General features: G+C 39.9%; 1 protein-coding gene across 1 annotated transcript in view; it reads left to right on the top strand.

Annotated features, from left to right (window-relative positions):
* Positions 1 to 13,031, top strand: part of CD2AP (CD2 associated protein) — an 81,257-nt gene that overhangs the window by 20,887 nt on the left and 47,339 nt on the right. The window contains exon 2 of the mRNA XM_051810309.1: positions 1,997 to 2,157. Within this exon, the coding sequence (XP_051666269.1) occupies positions 1,997 to 2,157 (161 nt within the window). The remainder of the gene's footprint in view (positions 1 to 1,996; positions 2,158 to 13,031) is intronic.

Raw genomic sequence — 13,031 nt, 5'->3', positions numbered from 1 at the left:
CTTTCAAAAGAATTGGCTTGTGTTGACGCAGTGTGAGTGTGATTATCTACTACTGCTGTGGAAAAAGGACCAGGTGTTTGGCAGTTCCAGTCACAGTCTGCAATGCTGAGAGCATTTACCATGACTGACACTCTATTCTGATCCATTTTCCATGTTTAACTTTATAGAGCTATCCTGTAGTGTGTATATTGAAATATAGTATCTGCTAATGTGCTTCAAAACAGAGTATATCATGAGAGAAATATGTGACATGGACATTTCTTACGTTTCTCTGCATTTGAAGGTTTCCAAAATGGTTGGGTCGAATTGGTTGGAAGATGACATTTTTATTTCCACACTGTAGGTGATGAATGGCTGTTGTCTTTATGATCTGTGGCTGCCAGAATTTCCTATATATTTGGCAATATTTCATGTCAGCCATTCAAAAGACAACTCAATGCAGAAACAAGACACAACTACTCTACTTGCTGCAGGCAGTAAGGGGGGAATATGATCCTTTGAAACAAGTTTAGAGAATGCATTTGGCAAAATTAAAAAAGTGTGTACCAGGAGTTTTAGAGTGTGTATCATGAGTAGGTAACTCTGGTGCTGCCTTCAGTTCACAAGGAAGAAAATAAATTTGTCCTTAAAGGAAAGAAAGCAAAACCAAGTCTTCATCTTTATATTTGACTGATTCCTTTGTTAATGGGTATATTAAAAAAATACTTTGCCAGACATATCATTCAAGCTTCTCTTGCATTCATGGCACCATCATGTAGTTCTGTTTTTCACTAAGGGTTTTCTGACTTCATCCATAGGCAGGAAAAAAGGCTTCATTGCAACATCACTGCATCTGCACTTTTGATTAAAATTGCCCACAGATCAGAATTATACATTGGTTTAATGCAGCTGTAAGTTCAATACCAAGGAAATAATACTTCCTCCTATTTGATTCTTTCATTTTTGAATTAATTGTTGAATATTATTGTGCACTGATAGAATAGAGTAACTAGGGGAAAAAACACCCCAAACTTCTAAGACCCTTCTGAATTTCTGTCTTTTAACCCTGTTGTGCTCCTGTCATTGTGCGTGTTCCTTGTGATCTGCAGAGGAGGAGGTTTCACTTAGAACAGTGTTAACATTTGGCAGTGCCTGGATATCTGACTGAATTTGAGTGAGGGAAGATTATTTGACTGCTGCAGGTTTGTGGAAGTTTGTGGCATGAACAGAATTTCTTGATGAACAAATGAGTCTTTATTGCCAAAAGAGCCTTAAGCTGTCAGTGAGCAACGCATGGATCTTGTGCAACAGATGGACAAATATGTAAATACATTGCTATGCTCCTCTGAGTAAATTAATTGTATCAAAATTAAAGCTCACTTGCTTATTCTACTTCATATAAACCGGATGACTCTGAAGGAGGGTGCCTTTGTCTGTGCAGTTTAAGTTGTATGATGATGTCAATCACACACCTTCTGGCTGTATTACATTTCTTGGATGGAACCTGCAAAAACACTGTGTGTGCAGCAATCAGTTTTTGCAGATAGAGCAGCAGGTTCAGGTATGAGAATTAACAAAGCATTGTATGTACATACTGTACATGCAGTGTTTGAACCTTCCTCCCTCCTTGGCCCCAAATGTGCACTGAGTAACAAGCACTTGCCCTGTGGGCAGTGATTCATTATTGGTAAATCTCCAGCTGGGACTTGGTGGGGGGGAAGGAAACCACTGCCAGTAATTCCTTCCACCACACATGAGCAAAAAACCTACCCACCACCACCAAAATATGACCTGGTGTCATATTCCTGCATTTACTTTATTCTAATAGGCAACTGTCCAGTTTCCCCCCCCCCCCTGAAAGAGTTGGGAATGTTACAATTCATAAATGAGCATTCCTGTAAGGGAAAAACACTTGTTCTTAGCATTTGTGGTTAGGTCTGCCTTTTGCACATATGTGACTTTCAAGTTGCATTTCCAAGACTGGGTTGTACTCACTGTGGGTCTTTTTCTTTTTTAGTGGACTATATTGTGGAATATGACTATGATGCAGTGCATGATGATGAGTTAACGATCCGAGCTGGGGAAATCATCAGGAATGTGAAAAAACTGGAAGAAGAAGGATGGTTAGAAGGGGAGTTAAATGGCAAAAGGGGCATGTTCCCTGACAATTTTGTGAAGGTGAGTTCTCTGCATTTGCTGGGTCTTACTGTGATCGTGTATCAGGCTCATTATTACTGAAATGGTTAAAATGCACATCACTTGTATTTGTAACGGGATGATTTTTTTTTCAATGTGAAGACCTTTTAGGTGATGACATTTTTTTAATATGCTTTTGAAAATTTTTTTTGTTTGAGTTCTACTGTCTGTTCTTGTTCACTTTAGCATTTCTTTTGGTTTGTACCCTTATACTGCATATTCTGCAGTGCACTAAGTTGTCTGGAGCCATGGTTATCTCCTTTAGTGAGATGAACTGATTTATAAAAAACAAGACCATGAAAACTCCTAAACCTACCCCTACAGAAGACATTAAGTCATGAGAGAGTTGGGAAAGTGGGGAAGTTCAGAGCCTGCTGAGCTGGAGATATTTTTCCATCTAAACTATGCAAGTGTTGGAGACGTTGTGCTTTGCTTCTTTTTCCTTTCTGACATTTTTAGTAACTTGCAAGGCTTCCTTGGTGTAACACTTCTGTACAGTCCAAGTGAATTTACATATTCCTGCATCTTTTGAAGTGAAACTAATTCTCTGCAAACCAGAACTATCTAATGTATCTTAGTGCGATACTTTCATATGGTTAAACCTGAGAGGAAGGTTATCCAGTGCTATAAACTTTACACATATTTACTTTAAATTTTACAGTTTTTCTGTTCATCTTTCTGAAAAAGCAAAATTACTTATATTTGATCAACTGCAGAGAGTTTTAAGTATTTTCCTTTTAAAACTGATGGGAATAATTTCCAGTTATTCTCAGAGATGGTATTTACCAAGGACAAGTTTGTATGGATACCTTTCACTTGTCTAATATTTTCAAATTGTTGGTAGTTTAGTTCAAAGTCCATTTTGGGTTTTGAGTCCTGTGTAAATAGGACTTGACCCTAAGTGGTGTTTTGATGATTACTCTGTTGATGAGGTTAATTAACACTCAAGTGCTCTATAGGAAGAAAGCCTCAGACATGGCTCTTCTCTGGTACTTGTGTCATCAACACTGTCTGCTGAACAGCAAATAGAGGTTGGATGTGATGTGTTCCCATGTTAACTACCAAACTTGTTGGGTGTTTTCTTGCCCTTCTGCAGCTGTGGCTTTCATAAATTTTGTTTAAAATGATTTCCATGTTGGTATCTCAGCTGCAGGTATTTTTAACCCTATGGCTGTTCAGTATGTGCATGGCATGGCTGGATATCCTGAATTACAGGGGACAGATAGTTTTCTAGAAGACATAGGGGTTTGGAGAAGTGGAAAGGAAGTTGTGCAGAAGAAAATTATCACTTTTGTTTCACAACAATAGGGGTAACTTTCCTTTTTAGTGCTGGAGTTGAGTGCAGTTATGAGGCTGATCCTGGGAACTTTTTCTTCTAAGATGGTCTGTTTAGAGTGGAAAACTGTTGTGCAGTGATGAGATGATGGGAAAACATTAATTGTTAGGGAAGTGAAAGTCATGGGTTTTCTTCAAGGTCAGTTTGATTATAGTTTCTTAAAAGTTAATTTACAGGTAGAGATAGTTTGAGAGACTGTTTCTGGGAAGACGGTTGCAGAAAAGTGGGGTTTTTTTCTTTCTCATCCAGAACTGTTCTCATTTTTGCTGTAGTAGGTTGTTGGATTATACTGCAGAATCTATGAAATGCTACTATGACCAGACTGCTGCAAGTACCAGGCCTCACCAACTAAATTCAAATGCCCCAGCTTGGCCTGGTGTGATGTTAACACCCTCAAGATGTGGGTGAAATGCAGGAGGGACATGGAAAGAAGCAGAGTTGTACTTTGGCCTTGTGAATGAGGAAGGTCCCTTAAGAAATGGATTTACTTGTTTGCTACGGTGCCCAGTAGCTTAGCACCACCACAACTGGGAGGGGTAATAACAATAAGGATGCCAAAGAGGGACAAATATTGCCAACTTCTCGTGACCCACACGAAAGGGAAAGGAGGGTAAAGGTCTGAAGGGTGTAGTGAGAAGGAAAAAGCTGGAAGGACAACCAGACCAGGAGGACTGAGGAGGAACTTTGGGTGTATGGGGTAGATCTCCCAGGTCAGAAATGTAACCAGAGAGGGCACATTTGCTATGGACAGGACTGAGGGTTGCAACAAGTTTTACAAGTTTGATTGCAAAATTCTGGGGCTGTACTTGAGTATTTATTACTTCCTGAAAGGATAATCTTATTCTCCTGTTAGGAGTGTAATTTCATGCATTAAATGGGGATCTGGGCTGAATCCATTGCATGGTGGTGGTTTTTTGGTTATATATATATATATATATATATATATATATATATATATATATATATATATATATATATATATATATAGGTTTGTTAAGAATTGAACTGAGGCCAACATATAACCTCTCCACACAGAATTTGGATGGTAAATTGTAATCTGTGCTTATCTGAGAAAGATTAACATTGGAAGCTGAAAGTGCGTGTGCTATCCACTAGATTTACCTTCATGTGTAAAATATTTAAAAACATAATAAATATGGCAGACTAAACTGGGTGCAGATGGACCTGTCTGGATGCTAGATGTTATTACAGAAGATAAGTTTTTATTTGAAAGAAATAAAAACCTTTGATTTCCATCAACTGCAGGAGAACTGGGGAGAGGGTCTAATTCCATCTAGTTTGGTTTTGCTAGCTTTGTTAGTTTGTCTCTTCTCCATCCTGTCTGAGGGCAGGAAAGGAGCTTGTTGCCTTGGTGCCAGCTGCAACTGGCCTTGGCTGTCAGGCAGCAGGAGGTTGGCTCTTGGCTGTCTGAAGGACAAGCAAAATGCCGACAGGAGGATTATCGCTCCATGCTGCCTGGGTATGTTGGATGCCCCAGATTCGGACTGTATCGTGACTGCTAAAGCAGGTCAGTCCCTTCTGTTCTCTCCTGCTGGGCTCTGCTCATATACTGAATTTACTGACATTTTAAACCACTCCTCATGCTTTGACTTTTGCATGCTTAGACAAATGTGTCTCTTCTGTTTGAAGTATGACTGAGTCTGTCAACTTCACTTGGAGTTGTTAAAGCGAGAAATAGCTTTTCGATTATGTCTTCCTTTCTTTTTGATTGTCTTTTTTTTTTTCCCCTCAAGTCTTCAAAACACTGCAAAGTAATTTTACATGGTGGTACCGGGTTTATGTTTCATGTAGTGGTAGCAGTTGAGTCTTTGCTGTCAGAATTGCAACAAAGGAAGCTGAAGCTGTGTTTTTAAATGGGTTATTTTATTGTACAGTGCCGGTGAGGTAAGTACTATTCAACTTTCAAATACTCCAGTGCAGAAGGGAATGTATGGACGCTTCTTGTGGATACTGATGTAATGCTGATGCTTGGTACTTTGTATCATCTTCTGGTAACTTTTTGGTTGGGTTTTACTGGATCCTACCCAAGCGTTTTGCCTATTGACAGTGAGATCCTGAAGAAGGGTGAGAGCTTGGTGGTGCCTGGTTGCCAGTGCCAGCTGGGACCTCGGCATTTTCCATGAGCTCATCACTTGACCGGTTAACCAGAGGTCTGAGACAGTCTGTGCAGTTCTTGGTGCTGACTTCCACTTTCATAATTTTGCTTTAAAAGAAAGAGAATAAACAGACTCAGCTGAGGGGAATCCCATAAAGCCTCCAAAACATACTCGGGTATTAGTGTGGCAGTGTCACTGCATTGGATGGGGAGTGGAAGAGATGTAAAGGCAGGGAGGTAAATCAGTGGGTGGGATGTCCAGAGCAGTCCTGAAACCAGAGCTTTATAGTTGAAAACAAGTAGGTTAAAAAAAAAAAAAAAGTACGAGCAATTACACTGCATATTTGTGAAGCTCATTTCCTTGAATTCACTTTTCAGTACTAGGGCTTTTTAAAGATTTTCTGCCTGTATTGCAGTGCCGGGTTTTGGAGTATGTACATTTCCAATGTTTTTAACAAAACCTGGTTTGAGATTCCTGTTTGAACTGTGTGAATATCCGTTCTGAGTGGGATTGGAATATTTGAGTTAGAGTTCTTGTTTCTGACATTGTTATTGCCATTTTTCTGCTTCTTCCTGTATGGGCAATTTAAAATAAACAACTTCATAAATTCCTGAAAGGAATTAGCAGTGGAAACCTAGCAGACTTTTATTGTTTTCTTTGAGAGTGGCTTTTCCGTTCTAAAATCCATCACAGTGTAAAACGTGCACATTCATTCACCTGCAGTGCAATAATGCTGTTAGTTGGCATGTGTGAGGTTTTTGGATATGCTAAGGCGTGTGTAATGTGGAAGGCTTTTTGGATTTGGGTTGGGCTTCGTTCCTGTTTGTAGATTTCTATATATATAATATACAGGAACAGTTCTCTGAAAGTAAAGATCAAGAGTCCAGGACTCGCCTTCTTCAGGAAGTTGCCCAGATCTCCCTCTTTCTTTGGCCAATGAATCTTAACTTCTTTTTTTTTTTTTGCATCTTTTTTGACAATTTGTTTATTTATTTATTTTGAGTAGCTCTGTTCACTCACTTTGTCACTTTCAGACACCCGTTGTGTTGCTAAGGTGAAAGTGATGATTGGTGTTTTTCCTTCTGCTCATTTTTGAAGATTATTGTTCCTTCATGGTTGAGAAGCTCTTTAAGGACTGAAGTTCCTTGTTTTATTTCGTTTATCGCTATCTCAGTTTTATAACCGGCTCTATTGTGAGTAATAGGCTTTTCACGGTAGTAAAACCAGTTCGATCATAAGCTGAAGGCAGTAACTCGGACGAGGGAGGAGCAGGGGGTGGATTAATTAGTAGCTCTCATCAGTGAAGTTTGCCAGCAGGCTTTGGGGACATTCTGGTGAACAAGCTGGACTCTTCTCCGAGCGTGTTTGGGACATACAGCCCCTCGGCCGCCTGCTCGGCGACAGAGCTGGAACAGAGAGAGCTTCCTGCCTGCACAGGTGTGTGCAGCTGCTCCCGCTCTAGTGCCGAGCCTGGATCCTTTCCAGGTTAACACGTGAACTTTGCTCGCTGTGACATTTTTCTTCCTCCCCCTAAATAAAAAAAAAAAAAAAAAAAAAAGCCCTGCAACACTGGGCGTGTTCGAGCAAATATGTCCTTGGAGGTGGTAAGCTTCGCTTTATTTTCCCTATGTTCTTAACATCAAATGTTGTAAACAGATTTCGTGCTTCGGGGTAGTGAATGTGAACAGTGCGAATTTAAAAGTTGTGGTTGCAGTATGATTTTTAGATTTTGTTTTAATATGTAATGTAAATTCTTGGTCTTAGCATTCTTTGTGTAATAAAACTACTCGGGCTTGGTTTAGCTTATCTGCCCTTCCCTAGTACATCGAGATACTTAAAACACCAGACAGCTATGGTGTTTGCATGAAGAATTCCTTTTTCAGAGGATGATTTGTTTTTAGGTGATTCTTTCTGTTCAACTTCCTGGTCTATGTGTTTGTGTAAATGAAATAACCCAGGCCCCTTTCCTTCCCTTAACATCACCCCTAGACCAGCACTTTAGAGTATTAGCACAGCTGCCTTACCTTCTTAAGCCTGTCTTTGCTGCCTCTGTCCTGTGTTCTCAGTGGTGGGATGCTGTTAAACACTGGACTGTGAACCAGGGAGACAAGTTTTGGCTGAAAGCTCCTTCAGGCGTAGCGTCTTCCGTAATTCCTTTTCAAAAATAGTAAACTGACCTCGCCCAGAACTCTAAACAGGAATCATGGAATCCAGATCATGGACAAGGCAGACTCTCTGTTCTAAGTTAATTCTAACCTGGGTGCAGTTAAAAAGTATAATAGCATTAATTCAAAAAGCAGATTAATAACTTTTAAACAATGCATATAGGTTAAATAGTATGCATCTAATGTGTTTAAGGAATAGATTAAAATACCTGTTTCCAGCATTTTAGTGTTTGCTCCTTTAAGTATTCTGTCTGAATTCTTTGCATCTGGGTAAGACTTGGAGAAAATAAGATATGCAGCAATTTATCAGTCCTATTGCTCAAATGATATTTCAGTTTATACAGCCTTTCCCTTTGCTTTGTTATTGTTTTGAGGAGACTGTCACTGCGGTGCATCGTGCAGGGAGGTGACACTGAGGAGCTCGGAGGTGTTGTTGCCTTCTCAGGCAGAGCAGGCAGAGCCTGTGACAGGGCGATGTTTGCTTCGAAGCTGGCAGTTCTTGTTTTTCTGAAACAAAGATTACATGCAAGATTGAAAGCCATATTAAGTAATTTCGATTTCAGTGCTGAATATATGAGAGAAGCACTGGATATAAGGTGGCTCTTTGTCTCCTGGCAAGGAGTGAAGCTGAGTGTTCAGGCTGGTGCTTTGAGACCTCCTGCCAACACTCTGGTGCCACCCATTGTTCCTGCTGATTTTTCTTCTGGCTTTCGGAGAAAATAGGGCCACTGGAGAAGAGTGTCATATCAGGAGGTGCCTTCTGGGTTTGCCTGAGCTGCTCCTGCTAATCCTATCTGGATTTGCAAGAACGGTGATAATGATTCCTGTGCTTGTGGGGTGAGAGAAGGGTCTCTGCTAGCCAGCTGTTTTGGCCTGAATAAACAAGGAAACAGTTGTTTTCCAACTGGAATGTCAAGGTAAATGGCTTGGGTGAGCCTTGCTTATGGTAAGGAAACTACTGTTTCTAAAAATAATGGTTAAAAAAATCCCAACATCTGAAAACCTTGGCAGATACATCCACTGGCACTGATCTACAGGCATACAGTCACATATGAGTTGTTGCTGGGGTGCAGAGCTCATCATGGGTTATTGTTATTCCTGTGACTTTTCCAGATGAGTCTCTGGATTGACTGCTTGGGTTCATACCAGTCAGGCCCTTACCCTCTGAGGTCCCTCTGTGAAGTGACTGTATGTGGCATGAAGAGGGGAAGTCTTGATGATAGTTTGAGTTTGCAGATGGTCTCAGACTTCACTGTTGCTGACACAGCTCTGCCAGCACAGCCACTTGTGGGCACTTGCGTGCCAGGTTGTCTTTTCTTATTTTCACTATGTCCACATAGGAATTTTATTCTTGTGTTGGTTGGGGACGTGTGAATTATTTCATATTCCAAGGCAATATGGGTATGTTGTTTAGAAAGAGATCATGAAAGTGATGTGACTATTTGAGTTATTTATCTTGATGGACTATTAGATATGAAATGTCACAGATGCTTTCCTCAAAAGTGAACTATTTAACTGCAGAAAATTTGTTGAAATTGTATGACCCTTCCCCTGTTCTAGATGAACAGCTGTGCTTTAAGAAATTTTAAAAAATCATCTATCAAGGAGATTTCAGTTTGGATTTGCAAACTGGTTTTTCACTGTAAGAGTAAAAATCTGTAGCATCGTGAATTCTTCAGTGGCTGAATGTGAACACAGAATGAGGAAAACTTCTTGTAGTACTTAGTATTTTAACATATATTTGTATATTCTATATTTGAAAATACTGTGTTGTCAAGAGCATGGGAGAAATGGAAAGAACATCTAAATTTTGACTTAGTGACATGATATGGAGGAGAACTTAAGGTGCTGTTCCAGAGGACAGCAGGATATAAAGCGTGATTAATGACTGGTGTGAATGCCACTTAATATGCTAATTATTCTCTCTCATTTGAGTAATCAAAGTTTCGTGACTGTACACGTGCCTCTTGCTTTTCTAAACGCCAGATCAGCTTGTGATGTTGCTCTGTGGTAACTGCACACTCCTGGATAATCTCCGAGCTGCTCCGATTGGGTGCAGTGGTTTGTGTGGCAGGGGCAACAGGTTTGTACATGTAGCTATTCCTGTAGTCACATGAAGCAGTCTGCTCTTTTGTCCTTCCTTATTTAGTTGTTACGCTTGATTTATGCATAATCTTATAACTTCCTCTCCCAGCAAGGGAGAAAGGCAACCATTCCCTGGCTGGAGGCTTCCAAACAGGGTGTGCTCCATCATTTGCAACCATTGTTGAGTAAACTGCACAAAGCTTTGTCGGTGTCTCAGTCAGTAATAATTGACTGGACAGGTGCAGGAAACTCACTTTTAAGTTTATACCTTCCCTGTGTCCAGAACTCTAAAATATGGCCATAAATTTGCACTCTGGAATTAGCATATGGAATAATACCAAAAAGATCAGTTATCCAGGTACTGTAACGTGTAATGTTTGCTACATTCCGGGAGGCTCTGGGAGTGCATTCCAGCCCTGTAATTTTAGTACTTTGCTTTATGTCTGTACAACCCAAGACAGTTAATATTAAATCTGTCATTTTGCTTTTTTTGTGAGGTGAAATGAAGTAATCTACATGTGAATTTGACAATAAACCTGCATGAGAGTAGCTCTTCTGGACTGTCATCTCCTAACATTTGCACTACTTATGAATCTTTTATTTTTAAGATGGGTCATCATTTTGGATGACTCGTCCAAATCACTACTAATCTACTGTAGTGTTTTCAGTTAAATTTGAGTGTATGTTTTCCTTCCTTGAACACTGGGTTTATCCAATATTATGAGCTGATATGAAAGTTTAATGTGATAATTATTTTCTTGGCTTAACAAGCTTTTTGGATGCTTTTCACTTGCTGAAAATAATATTTTGGTGTATATATGTGAGTTTGTTAGCTTTGGACTTGGTGTTATGGCAGTGGGCCCTGTGACAGAGCTGACAAAAGAGGAACAGAAAGCAAGATGCATTTTCAGTTAAAAATGTTAGTTAATGTGTGAATCTTTGATAAAACTTGAACTTTAAACCTGTTTTTATCTCCCCTGAGATTCTGAGATTTATATTTTTAGCCCTTACTTGACATTCTCTTAAGCATTTAATTTTGTGTCTTAGGCAGGACTTGTGAAGGGACGTAGATGAGTCAGTGTTTTAACTTGTGGCCATGAGTGAAGTGCTGGAGGCTTTACAGGGAATGAAAAGAGATGGGTGCCTTGGAAAAGGAATGCAGGGAAGAAGAAAACTGAGTAGGACAGAGCAGATGCAGGAAGTCAGGATGATGGTGAGAAGGAATGAGGGATGTTCTGAGTTAAACATCAAAGGGGACCTGTAGTGGTTAATGGTCCCGTGTTTCTCTGGACCAGCAATAGAGGCTCTTAACTGGTAGAAGAGAAAGAAATGTCTTCCTGTCTTCCCACGTGGGGGCAGCTGATAAAACACACGTGCTGAGGGAGCTGGGTCTCTGTCTCACCCTCTGCCATGTGTGATTCCTGCTTTCGTTACCTAAAGCACTGTTTGGTGGCTGGTGGTTGACAAGGCATTAACTGTTATTCTAGAAAACAATTACAAAATATATAATTAAATTTTCATATATATAAGAAAATATAATAGAAAATAAATGCAATCAGCATTTTAAGATTTTTTTATCTGACTGTGTTTCCTCTAGTTACTCCAGTTAATTTAGGATTCTTTGCTACTGGTAGACGTGGTGAGTTGACTGCTCTCCTTTCTTGCATCTGGGCTTTGGTGTTTTGTTTGCATCTTTTTATGTCTCTTGTATTTTGCAAATATTGACAAGACTTCATGTCACAATCTGTTTTGACACTTGCTTGTAGGTATCCAGTTTTCCAGGACAAAATTGAATTATTTATATATATAGAAAATATATGCATGTATAATAATATATATAATTTGTATCAAGATCTGAAATTCCAAACCTGCTTCTGCATTCCCTCTGTAGAGGTAGTTTTCCTTATGTAGGAAAGTCCAGCTGTTTGTCTGTTCTTGACTTCAGGTATTACATTTATTCAATGGCTCAGGTTTGTAAGTCTGAAGAGACTCAGTAAATTTTTTATGCTTCCCAGAGATCCTGCTTACCCCATGTGTTACATATTGTGAAAAAGAAGTTGTACCTTGCCTGATTGATGATGTTTCTTCCTACACAGCATGACAGGATGATTATCTGATCTATATTTAACATAGATTATAACACATTTAAAAATGTTGGTAACTTGTTAAACCGTGTTACCTGACGTGGGTGTGATTTAATAAAGGCAACGCTGAGGCTCTGTCTGGAAACTGGAGAAGTGTGAGACTGGTTTGAGTCACTTCTGTAGCTAATTGTATTTTATTCTTGGGGGAGGAAGTTAGAAATTGCAATTTGAATCTGCAGCAGGCGCAAATGTAAATAATTCAGCTTTTTTCTCCAACCGTTTATGAAACTCTACTGTGCACAGAGTCCATTGGTGTCTTCTGGCATCACTTGATGGCTGGGAACTTTGTCTTCCAGGACTTTGCATCCTTTCTTATGTTTAAAGAGTGTGAGAACTTCCAACTGAAATGGATAGCTCTGTGTAAAACTCTCATAAGGGGTATTTAGAGGGATTTCCAAAGCCATGCTCAGCAGATGATGGCCTTGGAGGGAGGTGCACTGTGTTGAGGAGCTACAGCAAGAGTTGCTGCCACAGCATTGTGTCTGTACCTCCTGTGGAAACTACTGGAGATTCATGTCAGCTGGAAACTTTATTCCAACTTCAGTTAGGAATGGAAGTGCCTTTGACTGGGACGTACAGAAGTCAGTTATGAAGCAGTTTCAGTTTTGGAAGAGGAAAGACAAGGAGTGATACTGCCTTACTGTTGGTTCAGTCTGATTGTAGGTCAGCACTTAAACCCAGTGATTTACTGTTAAACAGTCCCTACTTCAGCCATAAATTAGGCCCCCAAAAAATCGACCCATGGCATGTGTTAAACTGTCCAGAAGGTAAATTGTCTTGCAAAACAAAGGTTATCGAGTTTGCCCATTTTTCACATGGTAACTGCTTTCATCTTTTAAGGTGATTTGTTTCTATTTTCAAGAATTAATATTTAATCCTCTAGGGAGTCAGTGGCAGCCTCTGACCTCTCCCAGCCGAGTTCTTCTGTTGGGAGGTCGAATCTGCTCTGATCTCCCAAATGCTTCAGGGAAGGAGCTCAGGAGCTTCTCAGCAGTTTTGGTTCATAAAC

The sequence above is a fragment of the Manacus candei genome, unplaced genomic scaffold (assembly GCF_025592945.1).
Source record: "Manacus candei isolate 608988 ecotype Guabito, Panama unplaced genomic scaffold, ASM2559294v1 h1tg000007l, whole genome shotgun sequence".
In the NCBI taxonomy this organism is placed as follows: domain Eukaryota; kingdom Metazoa; phylum Chordata; class Aves; order Passeriformes; family Pipridae; genus Manacus; species Manacus candei.
Note: the sequence above shows the minus strand (reverse complement) of the source record. Positions and strands in the feature narration are given on the sequence as shown.